Source organism: Numida meleagris, chromosome 4, assembly GCF_002078875.1.
Source record: "Numida meleagris isolate 19003 breed g44 Domestic line chromosome 4, NumMel1.0, whole genome shotgun sequence".
In the NCBI taxonomy this organism is placed as follows: domain Eukaryota; kingdom Metazoa; phylum Chordata; class Aves; order Galliformes; family Numididae; genus Numida; species Numida meleagris.
Window position 1 is genome coordinate 8,734,968 of NC_034412.1, and position 12,255 is coordinate 8,747,222.

Consider the following 12,255-nt stretch of genomic DNA (forward strand, 5'->3'; position numbering starts at 1 on the left):
TCCTCTGTCCTCTTAGGATAAGCACATCAGAGATGATCTTTGAAATAACAAGGCCAAAGAAGACTTGGGCGGGTGTACTCTCTGTCTTCTTCTTTTTTTAATCTCATTTTCTTTTTCCCTTGGTTTGATCCCATGAGAAGCACTTGTTCCAAAAGAGGTTCCAAAGATGAAGGCATGCGTGGCAGCGCTGCTGCCATCCAATTCAGCCTCACAGGGGGATTTCTTGCAATCAAGAACACATGGGCAATAGCCCGGTTATGTCTAGAAGCCTCTTGGACATTACCTCGCCTCAAAACTGATATCACACAATATAATTAGGAATAATTTTATTGGCCTCAAATCTTCTTTCAACTGTTTTTTTTTTGTTGTTTGTTTTAATCAGCTCTATAGCCCTGTAAAACTATTCTGTAACAGGGTCTAAGTGACACGAGTATTCATTGGCCACATTACACAGAATGAAAGCAACCAAAACCAGAGAACCATGTCTGATGTCATCATATCGTGATCACTAATAAAAACAAGTAAAACTAAACACATAAAAAAAGTCACTTTATCTTCTTCATTATTTGTAGATGTGTTAATCAAACCATGCACTATTTCTAAACCAAGCCTGTTACTGGATCTCATCAAACTAAACGAGCAGAATTGGATAGCAATGTAAGCTTACAAGAGTGAAGTTCCTTTAGTCGGAATCATCAAGACTTGGCTTCTGAAGCTTTACTTTCTGTTCTGCTGGCTTATGCCATAGTAAAAGCACAAATAAGGCAGAACAGAAAACTTAAAAGGCAATGAGAAGAAGAGCACAACTTATAAGGCACACTCTGCTCATCCGACTATTCTCAGCATCCCATAAGCAAACACTGAGAAGCACTGCAGCCAGTGACCTTCAAAAACAAGGTTCCTTTAATCAGGGACTATGTATTCCAGGTCAAAGTTTTACTAGGCTTCAGTATGCAAGAGTGGTGTATGAGCTATTCTGCTGTAAGCCCCACAATGACAGGAGACAGCTGAGATCTGCTCAAATGAAACTGCAGCTCTGATTATGCAAAATACTGTGGTTTCTGCATTTCCTGACAACCAACATTACTGCAGACGGCAGCTTGAAGAGATCTGCTCTGCAATTTCTGAAAACAGGCAATTAAAACAATAGGAGAAAACTAGTTTAACATTTACTCATATTTGGTAAAGAATACTTCATGATAAATTACATATAGGAGTGTGTCAGCTGCTGAATATAAACACTGAGCAGTATTTTGTAAAATATATCTCATACCGTCAGGGAGTTGTTTACAGGACAAAGCATCATCAAGATCTTTGGCAGTTGATGGGTCGATGGTGAAAATGCATTCTTTCCTATCCAAGAAAAAAAAAAAAAAAGGAAAAATTTATCTTCCAGTCATGAAGAAGGCATCAAAACACACAGACCAGAGACATCCAGACAACAATAACGATGTTTTCAGAAGACTCAGACTGCTGAAACACCTTCAAACCAATCTGAAAGCCTAGATCTAATCTAAAATAAAGTTTTGGAGAAGTGATACTCCTTGATGTTGTGGGGTTTTTTTTGTTGTTGTTGTTGTTGATTTTAATTTTTCTTTTTGGTAGAACCGTTTGCTTTTAACAGCTTTCATCTCAGTGCTGATTTTCCTCCACAAAAAGCAAACAACTGATCCCATCAAGTTCTCTCTGAAGAAACAAACAAGAAAAAGTCTTCATGCCTTGCAGCTTGAGGAAAAATACATGGCTCCCAATTGCAAAGCTAAATTAAACACAAATAACCCACATTGCCATGCATAAGAGCAGCTATCGGGGCACCTGTAACTCCATGAGCACCGCTAACATGGAGCAGCGACACGTTTACAAACTGACCTGCACGGTAACAAGCGAGAGCGAGTAAAGACACTCCAAGGTTGCAGTGCTTTATAACATTTATGTTGCATGTCATGCACCAAAGAGAAAACGATTGTTCAATATGAAACACTGAAATTCATAGAATGAAAGAGCTTCGAATTAGCTAATTAGGTTTAGCAAATCAACATGGTACTTAGGGAAACCCCTCCACATATGCTGGTGGTACCTGGACAGTGCCCTGGCAGGGATACAGAAGCAATGTCCCATAGCAGTGTGCAGCAGGGACACTGAGAACATAGAATCATAGAACTGTTTGAGTTAGAAGGAACCCTTAAAGGCCATTTAACCTAACTCCCTGCACTGAACAGGGACACCTCCAGCTCCATCAGGTGCTCAGAGCCCCGTCCAGCCTGACCTTGGGTGTCTCCAGGGTCAGGGCACCCACCACCTCCCTGGGCAACCTGTGCCAGCACCGCACCACCCCCACAGCGAAAAACTTCTTCCTTATATCCAGTCTAAATCCCTCCTCTTTTAGTTTCAAACCATTTCCCCTTGTCCTGTCACAACAGACCCTGCTATAGTGTCTGCCCCCTTCTTTCTTACAGCTGTTATTGAACAGCTGCTTATCAGGTCTCCCCAACCAAACATATCTAGACGGATCACAGTTATGGTCAAGGGCCACGGAGACAAGACAAAATATAGCACCTGGCTTCAGGAATCACCACTGTAAAGCGCAGAGTCTGACACAAGCGAGACATGAACTATGAAGCATCCAGAAAATACAACTTCCAAAAGCCCTGCTTTAAGGTCTCCCTTTACTCTGGGCTGCCCCACAGCAGCTCCTTGCCCAGGCCCCTGCTACAGCAGGCTTCACCCAAGCAACGGGGGCAACGTGAGACTGGAGCTAAAGAGCGGTGAAGGCAGTAGAGGAATGGGTTTGCTGGTTTATTTTGCTTTCTTCTTAACATTCAGAATATGTTCAGCTCCTCCTGATGTCAGTGAAGCCCAAGCACAATGGCTGGAGCTGCCAAGGAAGAAATCAGACAGCTTCTTCTCATGGCAGAAAGACACGGATCAAAGTGGCAACTCCCTTCTGGAGAAGTACAGTGAGAATACATCTGCTTTTCTGATCGCATGGCCACCAACAGACTCATATGGTAGGAGGGGTGGGAGGAAAAACCGCAGCAGACTTTCAAAGGAGCAAGTATCACAAGGAATTAGCAAGTCTTCGTCTCCGTGCATGGCTGTTCACACAGTGAGAGCAATGTCTCTATCTTTGCAGCCCTGTCACTTCGGTGCTTAACTGCCCTGGGTGGTATATTGGCATCAGACAGCTGGCAGTGTGTAGTTATGTAATTCCACCATGCAAACTAAATTAAGATTTTCAAAGACATAAAAATCACTAAAGCACTTCACTCCCTTCTGAGACTTTGAAAATCTTTCAGAATATGCTGGCTTTCAGACTGGGTAGCAAAACTGCCTTAATCCCCAGATGCACGTTACCTTCTGATCCTCCTCATGCATCCAAACAAATTAGAGATCGTGATGCTGAAAGATATAAAATCTTTTCAACTACACTGGGACTTTGATCCGCTGTTGCCTAGCTATCCAGCAGCGGAAAGCAGCTAACTTTTAAAGGCTTCCAAGCATCCTCACTTTCATAAACATATCATAGAATCACAGAACCATTTGAGTTGGAAGGGACCCTTAAAACCCATCTGGCCCAACCCCCTGCAATGAACAGGGACACTACAGCTCCATCAGGTGCTCAGAGCCCCGTCCAGCCTGACCTCGGGTGTCTCTAGGGATGGGGCACCCACCATCTCTCCATGCAACCTGTGCCAGTGCCTCACCACCCTTAATGTAAAAAAACAACTTCTTATATCTGGTCTGTATCTCCCCTCTTCTAGTTTCAAACTGTTTCCTCTTGTCCTATCACAGCAGACCCTGCTATAGACTCTGTCCTTTTCTTTCTTACAGCCCACCTTTAGACACTGAAAGGCTGCTATCAAATCCACTTAAGGCTGGAATTTTGAGATACCTTCTCCCCAAGGCACTGCTTTCTCCAGGGACATACGTATAATTGCAGATACAAAGACAGACATATACAAGAAGTAGTCTGCAGGCACACATGTGCCAGCATGCATGTGTCCACGCTCTAGGTCCCACCAACTCAAGATATAAATGCAACAGCAACCTGGCAGTGACACACCTAGTAAATCTTCCTGTAAGTTACTCAATTCAGAAAAGCAAACGGCACTGAGAAGAAACTAATGGCTTGCTTTACACTAACAAGCCATCAGGAAAAAGGTTCAAGAACTTCTTCAAAGAGTGTGGGTTCCTGTGTCAGTGGAATAGATAGCTTATCCCAGATGTTCGGGCCTGTAACCACAAGCATCTGCCACCCATTGCGAATCATAGCTCCAGGCAGTTTAAAGATTAGCAGATTGGTTTCAACAAAGCGCATATTTGCAGTCTGCCCTGGAAAGAAGTGAGCATAAATCTGCGGGTGCCAAACTCTGAACACATTCACACAATGGTAGCAATGAACGGGCTGCTTCGCCGAGCTGTATTTGGCCAAGGAAGCCTGCTGCAGAGGTTGGTGGTGGCTCGCTCAGAATGCACGAAGGGGGCTGGAGGGCACCTGGACCCAGGGCATGGTTTGCTGTGTTTTGGACATGCTGGCCCTCCTGTCAGCTGCATAGCACACAGGCATAGCCAGAGCTCTCAGCCCGAGATGCTTAAGCTAGCAAATGCAGAGGAGAAGCAGGGTCCAGACAACTCCTGATGTAGCACTTCTCACTAGCGCTTCTGCGTGCAGTGCAGCTGGGATATGCTTTAGCACCAGGCACAGTTCCCCTCCTCCTTTAAAACCGCTCAAAGGACTTGAACTTGTAGCTTGTCACAGGCAGTTTGTTCTGGGCACAGACTGCAAAGGTGAGGTACAAAAGTCACTGAGCAAGTAACACAGGGAATGATACTCCTTGGCACGAGGACTGCAGAAATGCTGCAGAGCCAATGGCCAGGTAGTGGGACAAGTGAAGCTGATTTGCAAACACAGCTCAAAATTCACAGCAGTGAGATAATTCTGGCACAAAGCAGTACACCTGACTGTAGTCTAAGTGAAGTCCGCTTACCAGTAATTGCATTATTAAGTGTGATGAGTTATATTTCTGGTTTTCAGTTTTTATGGCTGGAGAGGTTTCAGATGGTTATAGGAACTGGCATGTGGGAAAGAAAACAATCTGCCGGGAGATGTGAGTGCAGTGCTGGGCACGGGTGCAACAGCCCTGAGTGTGCTCCTCCCAGAGGAAGGCATACGCTCTGCTATCGGCTCTTGCTTTTCCTGCAGCCCTATCAGTATCGCCTGTTATCTCCAGCAGCTTCAGACCCACCTCTGGTCCCAGGGCACATGAGGGGCAGGCTGGCAGGAAAGGCTGGGTGTGGGCAGTGCAAGTCATAGAATGCTTTAGGTTGGAGGGGAGCTTGAAGATCCAGCAGTTCCAAGCCCCTGCTGTGGGCAGGGTTGCCACCCACCAGGATCAGGCTGCTCAAGGGTCCCATCCAACCCGGCCTTGAACACCTCCAGGGATGTCCCTGTGCCACAAAATGTCCTCCTCCCTTGGCACCTGGTGCAGCATGGAGCACCCTGGAGCCACTGAGGTGAAGAAATAGCATTGCTCCCAGCTATGTGGCCCTATGAAGGGGAGGGAACCATTCAAATTCCTCTACTGGCCACGTCTGGCTGTACAATACCCTGAAGGCTGCAGCCCAAAGATCAGACCACATTTCTGAGCGTAACCAATAACAAACCCAACCTGCCGTGGGTTGTGTGACCAAACCTCAAGGCAACAGAACTTTTTATGCACCTGCTAACAAAGACGTTGCTTAAGCACAAGCAAATATCACGGCTGCACGCTTGCATATTTGCATTGACCACAGGTAAATACGAATTGGCAGCTGTCCCCAGCTCCTGGAGGGCTGCCAAGGTGACCGTGTGGATTAAGAAGTCTCATCATTCCTCCCTCCCCCTTCTTTGAAAGCCCTGAAGGAGCCATCTCTCTTTGTCATTGCACCTAATAAAAATCTGTTTTACTCATTTCAAATTGTCAAAACATACTTTGTAAAAGTAATGTTCCAAGTCTGTTCGTTCCAACATACACACAACTTGGTTAGTTAGAGGAAACTGGTTGAGGAGATAGAGACACACACAGAGTTAAGAGATTTTCTGGTCTTTGCGCTGAAAAGGGCTCGAGATAAATACGTGTCTTTGAGAACCCCCCAGCCTCCACACATTGATCAAAAACAAACACTCCAATGTGGAAACTTCCACTTTTTACGGGGGATGCTGTGTCCAAAATATATGTTTAATGCAGGCCTGCAGAGGTGGACTTGCTCTGGCATGGAATTTCTGCCGATGGAAGGAAGAATTAAACCTTTTCTCCCTCCTCCTCACAGCCAGAGGTTTGTGCACTGGAACTGGGCCATGCCTACAAGAGTTTTGTAGGAGCAGGGTGTACCCTCACCCTATAAAGCCCTTTAAACATTGCTGAAGGCAAAGCTCGCACTCTGGCTCCATCTGCCATCTTGCAAATCAACCATCTGGGGAAAAAATCTGCAGAACAGAGCACTCCGTTTATTAGACAGTAACGACAGCATGCACATAGACAGGCTGGAATATCAATCCTAATTTAAGGTTAGCTAATTAAGTGCAGTTTCTCTTTGTACAGCTTAAGGAAGACTAATTAAAGCAGACAAGCATATCTGCAGAGCAGTTAGTCTTTTTACCTTTAAAAGGACCTAAAATAAAAGGCTATTGCAGGAGTAGAGGTAAGATAAACAGCCTGTTAGTGAGCTAGAATTACCATCATCGTAATTACAATGTTCACATATCACGAGGCTGCAAGAGCAGTTTGTTTTTCTGTGTGTAAATAAGTACATCTGTGCAAAGGTATTCACGAGAATTAGTGGAGAGAGCAATGTACAGCCAGTGCTGCAGAGCTGGGTACAATATACCAACATTAGCTTTTTGCCAGCTAAAAGTGAACAAAATTCAATAGATTGGTTGAAGCTGGACAGCCTGAGCTGGTGGGGGGCAGCCCTGCCATGGCAGATGGTTGGGACTGGGTGAACCTGAAGATCCCCTCCAATCTAAGCTATTCTATGATACTATGACAAGCCCAGTGGTCAGCACTCTAACATTCAAGTGGAAGTCTACCTGGACCAAGATGAAGCACTGCATTTGCAAGCCATGGCCTCAGGCTGCACTGAGGCCAAGGTTCCCGGCATGGTCAGCTGCTGGGCAAAGTTTGGGTATTATCAAGATGACTTCTGCAAAAGCACCCTGATGAAAAGCTTGACGGGAACCAAATCAGCCACACAAACCCTCCAGGCACAACCGGATGGCCTTCCCGGCCAGCAGCACGCAGACAGCAGCCCATCGGCAGAGACACGGAGCCCAGATTTCCACTGCTATAACAAATGCAAGCAACCATGAAATAGCAGTTTGGAGAACTGCACGTACCCAACACAGCATGAGAAAACCCTCGATGAAGCAAGACGTTGTCCCTACCAGACAAAGAAGCAAGCAGACACCAGCTCTCTGGGAACCTTGGGAGGCTGAGGACGGAGGATGCAGCCTGCTGCAGCTGGAGGTGAGATGGTAACGACCATCATTTTGTTTATTAAAGTATAGGCACTGCAAGCCTGCTTTAAACTTGCATGTGTCAGTGCTAAGACATTTACAGTGAGAGTGACTGCATGTCTAGACACTCGCAATGCATTTACATTCTTCCAGGGACTCTTTAGGTTGTCCTGTTCTCTTCACTTTGTGAGTGCGTACAATAGCTGTGTGGGAGGGAAAGCTCAGCATCCTGGTTTTCCCTCATTAGCTCCAGCTCAAAGCTGGCTTTTTAAAATTAAGCAGCAAAGGCACTTTAAGAATCTTTGAGCTCTTCAGGTCATTTCTAAGACCCTGCTGAGCTCTACCTTGGAAAAGTTAAACATACATCATTTGTCAGAGCTGGAAACAGTTGTTTTAATTTGGAAATAGGCATCCTAGAGCTGTCAACTCACTCCAGTGAAAGCTATAAACATTTTTTCACACAGCAGTCCAATTGTTATGGCAACCACAAAAATCAATCTCATTCTTCAATCACGAGTAAACCCAACTTGACCATGCTGTCTGCACAGGTTTGTTACACAGCGCCAATAAGCATGGGACCAATGCCACCCATGTTCATCACTCACATGGGTATGAAGTACTCTTTTGCAGACAGAAATTTCACAGAACAATCAGTGCCTGAACATTTTCAGAGATTTCGACATCCCGCTCCCAAAGACATCTATTACGTGGAGTGTCTACCACATTTGTCACACTCGACGCTGGCAGATTTCATTTAAAACCCGAGTGGCTGCTTCCAAGACTGACGCTTAAAAGGAATATATTAAAAAACATGCGTGCTGTAGAAGTGCCCTGACAAATCTCTGAAGGCACTCTGGCTGCACTGTAACACATCGACAAAAATACTCGACGCAGCACAAAGCTCTTTTTGCACGGTGCATGAATTTCAAAATGAACTGAAATTATACAATAATGGGAAGCAAAAACTGCCTGCTCCAAACGCTAATTGCACAAACCCCACAAAAACCCAGCACAGCATAAAACGCACGGAAAGCCCAACTTTATACATCAAACCTGTACTGTTCTTTTTAATTTCTCTGTGTTTATGTTCTAGCTAACGTCCTGTTCTGGTTCAGAAAACAGACCTTGGTCCAAGAGAACGGCTGACAATGACTCCCGATGAATTAAACTTCTCCAACAATAAACATTTACATTTTCACCAAGGACTGCTCCACGGATTGCCGAACCAGAATCAATTATTCCTTCCATATATTTACGGCCTCCAAAAGAGCACTGCAGTCTTGTAACATAACTAAACGGTTTGAAAAGCCAACGTGTACATAAAAGAGATCAGAATGTCAAGAGAGACCAAGCACCAGCAATACTTCCTACAAGTCATGCTGTAATTGTGCCACAAATATAATGAGGTCTCTGCACCACCACTATCCCACGCAAGAAGGTGGAGCGTAATTGAAAATGCACTTGCATTATATAAACTACTTTAATCATAGATGCACAGAGCTAGAAATGGAAGAGACATTAGGTCATCCAACCCTCATAGGTCAGAGCTACACTTGACAATACATTTGCAAGGACTTTCTCCAGTATAGTATTAAGCATCTTTAGTGATGGAGTTTCCAATACTTTCTTTAGCACTCAAAGCTACGTTCTATTTTAGGCTGGACAGGAAAGGTTTCCTCTTTGTTTTACCTTACTTGTCCTCATAATACCCCTTTGTATCCTCCCACCACCATAAATGATTCTCACTTCCTTTTGGTCTACACATTTTAACCATTAAGAACGACATCTTTCACAAACTTCCAGTTTCAGTGTTGGCAAACACACACTGAATGGTTAATCCTCCCTTTCAAGTCAGTCCCTCAGCCCCCAGAATACCTCAGTTAGTTGGTCACTCCTGGATTGCCCCATCTCTTAACCACGCTGTGATGCCTTCAGGGCATCTCGTACAGAGTATCTTCCCCACCTCTATTATGTTCATTTCTACCTTTTTAGAGAGTGAGGATCTGAGAATCACCTGGGAACAAGGATCCATCACCCAAAGCAAGCAGGTCAGAGAGCATGATTTGGACAGCTTAGGGCAAGGATCTTGAGAAAAAAGTGATTTCTACTTCCCATTTCCTTGGTTGCACAAGGGCACAAAAGCGCTCTTCTCTCCTGTAACCTCAGGAATCAGGAAACTAGGACAGTGACAATGGTGTTCTGTCTTACAGGCACTATTTCCTATTTGTAGGTGAAAACTCAACTCATAAAGGCCACAGGTAAGGAAAGGGCTCTGCAAAGAAAGGTGGACCGAGATGAGAGTCCAGTGCAAACACTGGATTCTGTAAAGATGCAAATAGAATCACAGAATCCTTAGAGCTGGAAGGGACCTCCGAGGGCCATCTAGTCCAACTCCCCTGCAATGAACAGGGACACCGCAGCTAGATCCCCTAGTCTTCAAAATCAGAATGAAATCACAAGAAAAATGTTCTCTATAACGACCAGCCACAGTGGGGATATCCCTACTGAAGTTCTGGGTTTTGTCGTTCACAGCAACAGGCTGACACCCTGCTTGACACCAGGTCCTGGATCCTTCATCTCCTATCTACCCAACCTGCAAAGAGAGAACAGCACCGGCAAAGCACTGTGATATCAGGGAAAGTGGCAGTATCTGGCACTACCTCACACATATAAACACGACAGGAGAGGGCACTCTCTTCTGCTCATCACATGCTGTTACGGCCCACCTTGTCATCCAGTAGAACCCAGAAAGAAATGGACATGTTCCCAAACCTATTTAATTCTCATCTCCCTCTGTTATTCTCTCCATAAAATAGGCAGCCAGGCAGGAACAAGACCGTATGTATAACAACCTAGTTGCAAAAGTTATTACTGTTTTCCACAGCAAAACAGACTCTTAACTAAGCAAGCTTAGTGTTGATGGCGTACAATATCAGAACGCAATAACCCTGTCCAACTGCACACCACTGATTCCGCTTGAAGCTGCACTTCCAATGACCACACGCGCTTTCCTGTAAGGAAAAACAGCAGTGAAGTTGCCAGCGCGTCTGTGTACACCAGCCACTGGTAACAGCAGCATCTGACAGCAAACACCATGCATCATCTTGCACAAAACAGTGTCACCACGATTGCTGTAGCTATAGTGTAGTAGAAAATGTTATGAAAACAGAGCGGAGGACCTGAAGAAGCCAACTGAACGTCAGAAGCAAGGAGCTGAATCACATCACTCTGACAGGAGCACTGTTTTATTCGGTTTTACTTACTCGGCTAATGGGTGAGCATGGAGCTAATGCTAGCTCTCCTCACTGATCCAAGGGCAGCAGAAGTACCCAGAGCAGGTACAGCCATCACCGCTCTTCTGGAATCCATCCCGTGAGAGAGGGACTAGATCTGACATCCTTGGACACCACTGAGTAATCCTCTGTGTGTCTTCTATCTCCCTATGGAGAGCACTGAATTAGTCAGGGCAGCTCAGTGCCCAGTGACAGGGCAGAGATCATAATCTGGCCCTGTTTGCGTCTCTACTCCACGCCAAGATAACAGTCAGGTCTGTAGCAATGTTGCTTATACATTTGCTAAACAAGCCATTTTTCAGTTTCCCTCAGAAACCAGAGCATTTTCACATATCCTATTATAGCTGAGTAAGACTTGCTCTACTTAACACTAGCTTTTTGTAGTGGAAAATCTCCAGGAAACAAGCTGTTTAATGATGTTTTATCTGACTTGCACTCATTTCAAGCTAAAGTATTCCACCTGCCTTGAAAAGGCATCTGTTTCAGAGGCCGAATGCTTCCCTCCAACTCCTTGCTCTGCTCAAGGCTGCCATTTTCTGTATTTTATTTTCTGCCATCACCTCTCATTTTATCAGCCAATAATCTTCTTGGGCAGCTGCTGCAAAGAGCATGCTGTCAAACCTTCACTATAAGCACTGCTAATCCCTGTTATTAGCTGCACCACACCTCAAGTGAGAAAGAAATAGTGGGCAGGACCACAGTGCAGGTACTGTCCCACTGCCAGTGCTTTCCCGTTACAAACAGTGCTAAGAACAGTGCTTCCCTCCAGAGCAGGACAGAGCCAGCACAACATCTCCACTCTTCCTCCCTTATCAGCCAAAGGAAGGATGCTACATTTCTGAATGGGCAGCCAAAATTACAATTTAGCTTTTAATAACTTTGAGAGCTTTAGGTCAGCTGCAATTTAGGTCACAGCATACTGAAATACAAAGATGCAAACTCTGGCCGAAAGCTTTGTTGTACTCTTAGAGCTCTTTGCCTGCAAGAGCAAAGTTCATTAACTCATTAGCTGTGCCCCAGCAGGGAAGCAAGTGAGTATTAACGGCTCCCTGCCAATGCCGTGGATCCTTGCTGTCCCCAGTCTGACGCTCTCCAGGCCCCCAGGAGGCTGCTAAAAAAGATTCATGCTTCTCAGAGGAGGAACAGACAGTTTTGCTGTCTTTCAGAGAGACCTCAACAGAGCTATGAGTCAATGGGAATCACATGAAGCTCAAAGGAAAAAGCAAAGTCCCGCTCCTGGGGAGGAATAACACTGCACACCAATATAGCTGGGGGTCAACTGGCTGGAAAGTAGCTTGGCAAAAAAGGGCTGGGGTCCTGGTGGGTAGCAAGTTGAATATGATCCAACAACACACCCTTGCAGCAGCGGCCAGCAGCCTCCTGGGCTGCATTAGGAACTGTTGCCAGCAGGTCAAGGGCTGGAGTCCCTTCATTCTTCCCCTCTACTAGACACCTGCGAGACCACAA

At 45.3% G+C, this 12,255-nt stretch overlaps 1 protein-coding gene and 1 long non-coding RNA gene across 4 annotated transcripts in view; one reads left to right on the forward strand and one right to left on the reverse strand.

The window, feature by feature from the left end:
- DIS3L2 (DIS3 like 3'-5' exoribonuclease 2) overlaps positions 1–12,255 on the reverse strand; it is a 166,938-nt gene that overhangs the window by 75,342 nt on the left and 79,341 nt on the right. For all 3 annotated transcript variants that reach the window (XM_021393584.1, XM_021393586.1, XM_021393585.1), the window contains one exon: positions 1,274–1,353. In XM_021393584.1, the coding sequence (XP_021249259.1) occupies positions 1,274–1,353 (80 nt within the window). The remainder of the gene's footprint in view (positions 1–1,273; positions 1,354–12,255) is intronic.
- On the forward strand, positions 7,371–8,697 carry LOC110397381. Its single transcript, XR_002437736.1, has 2 exons — positions 7,371–7,505; positions 8,589–8,697. It is a non-coding gene; the product is annotated as an uncharacterized LOC110397381 (long non-coding RNA).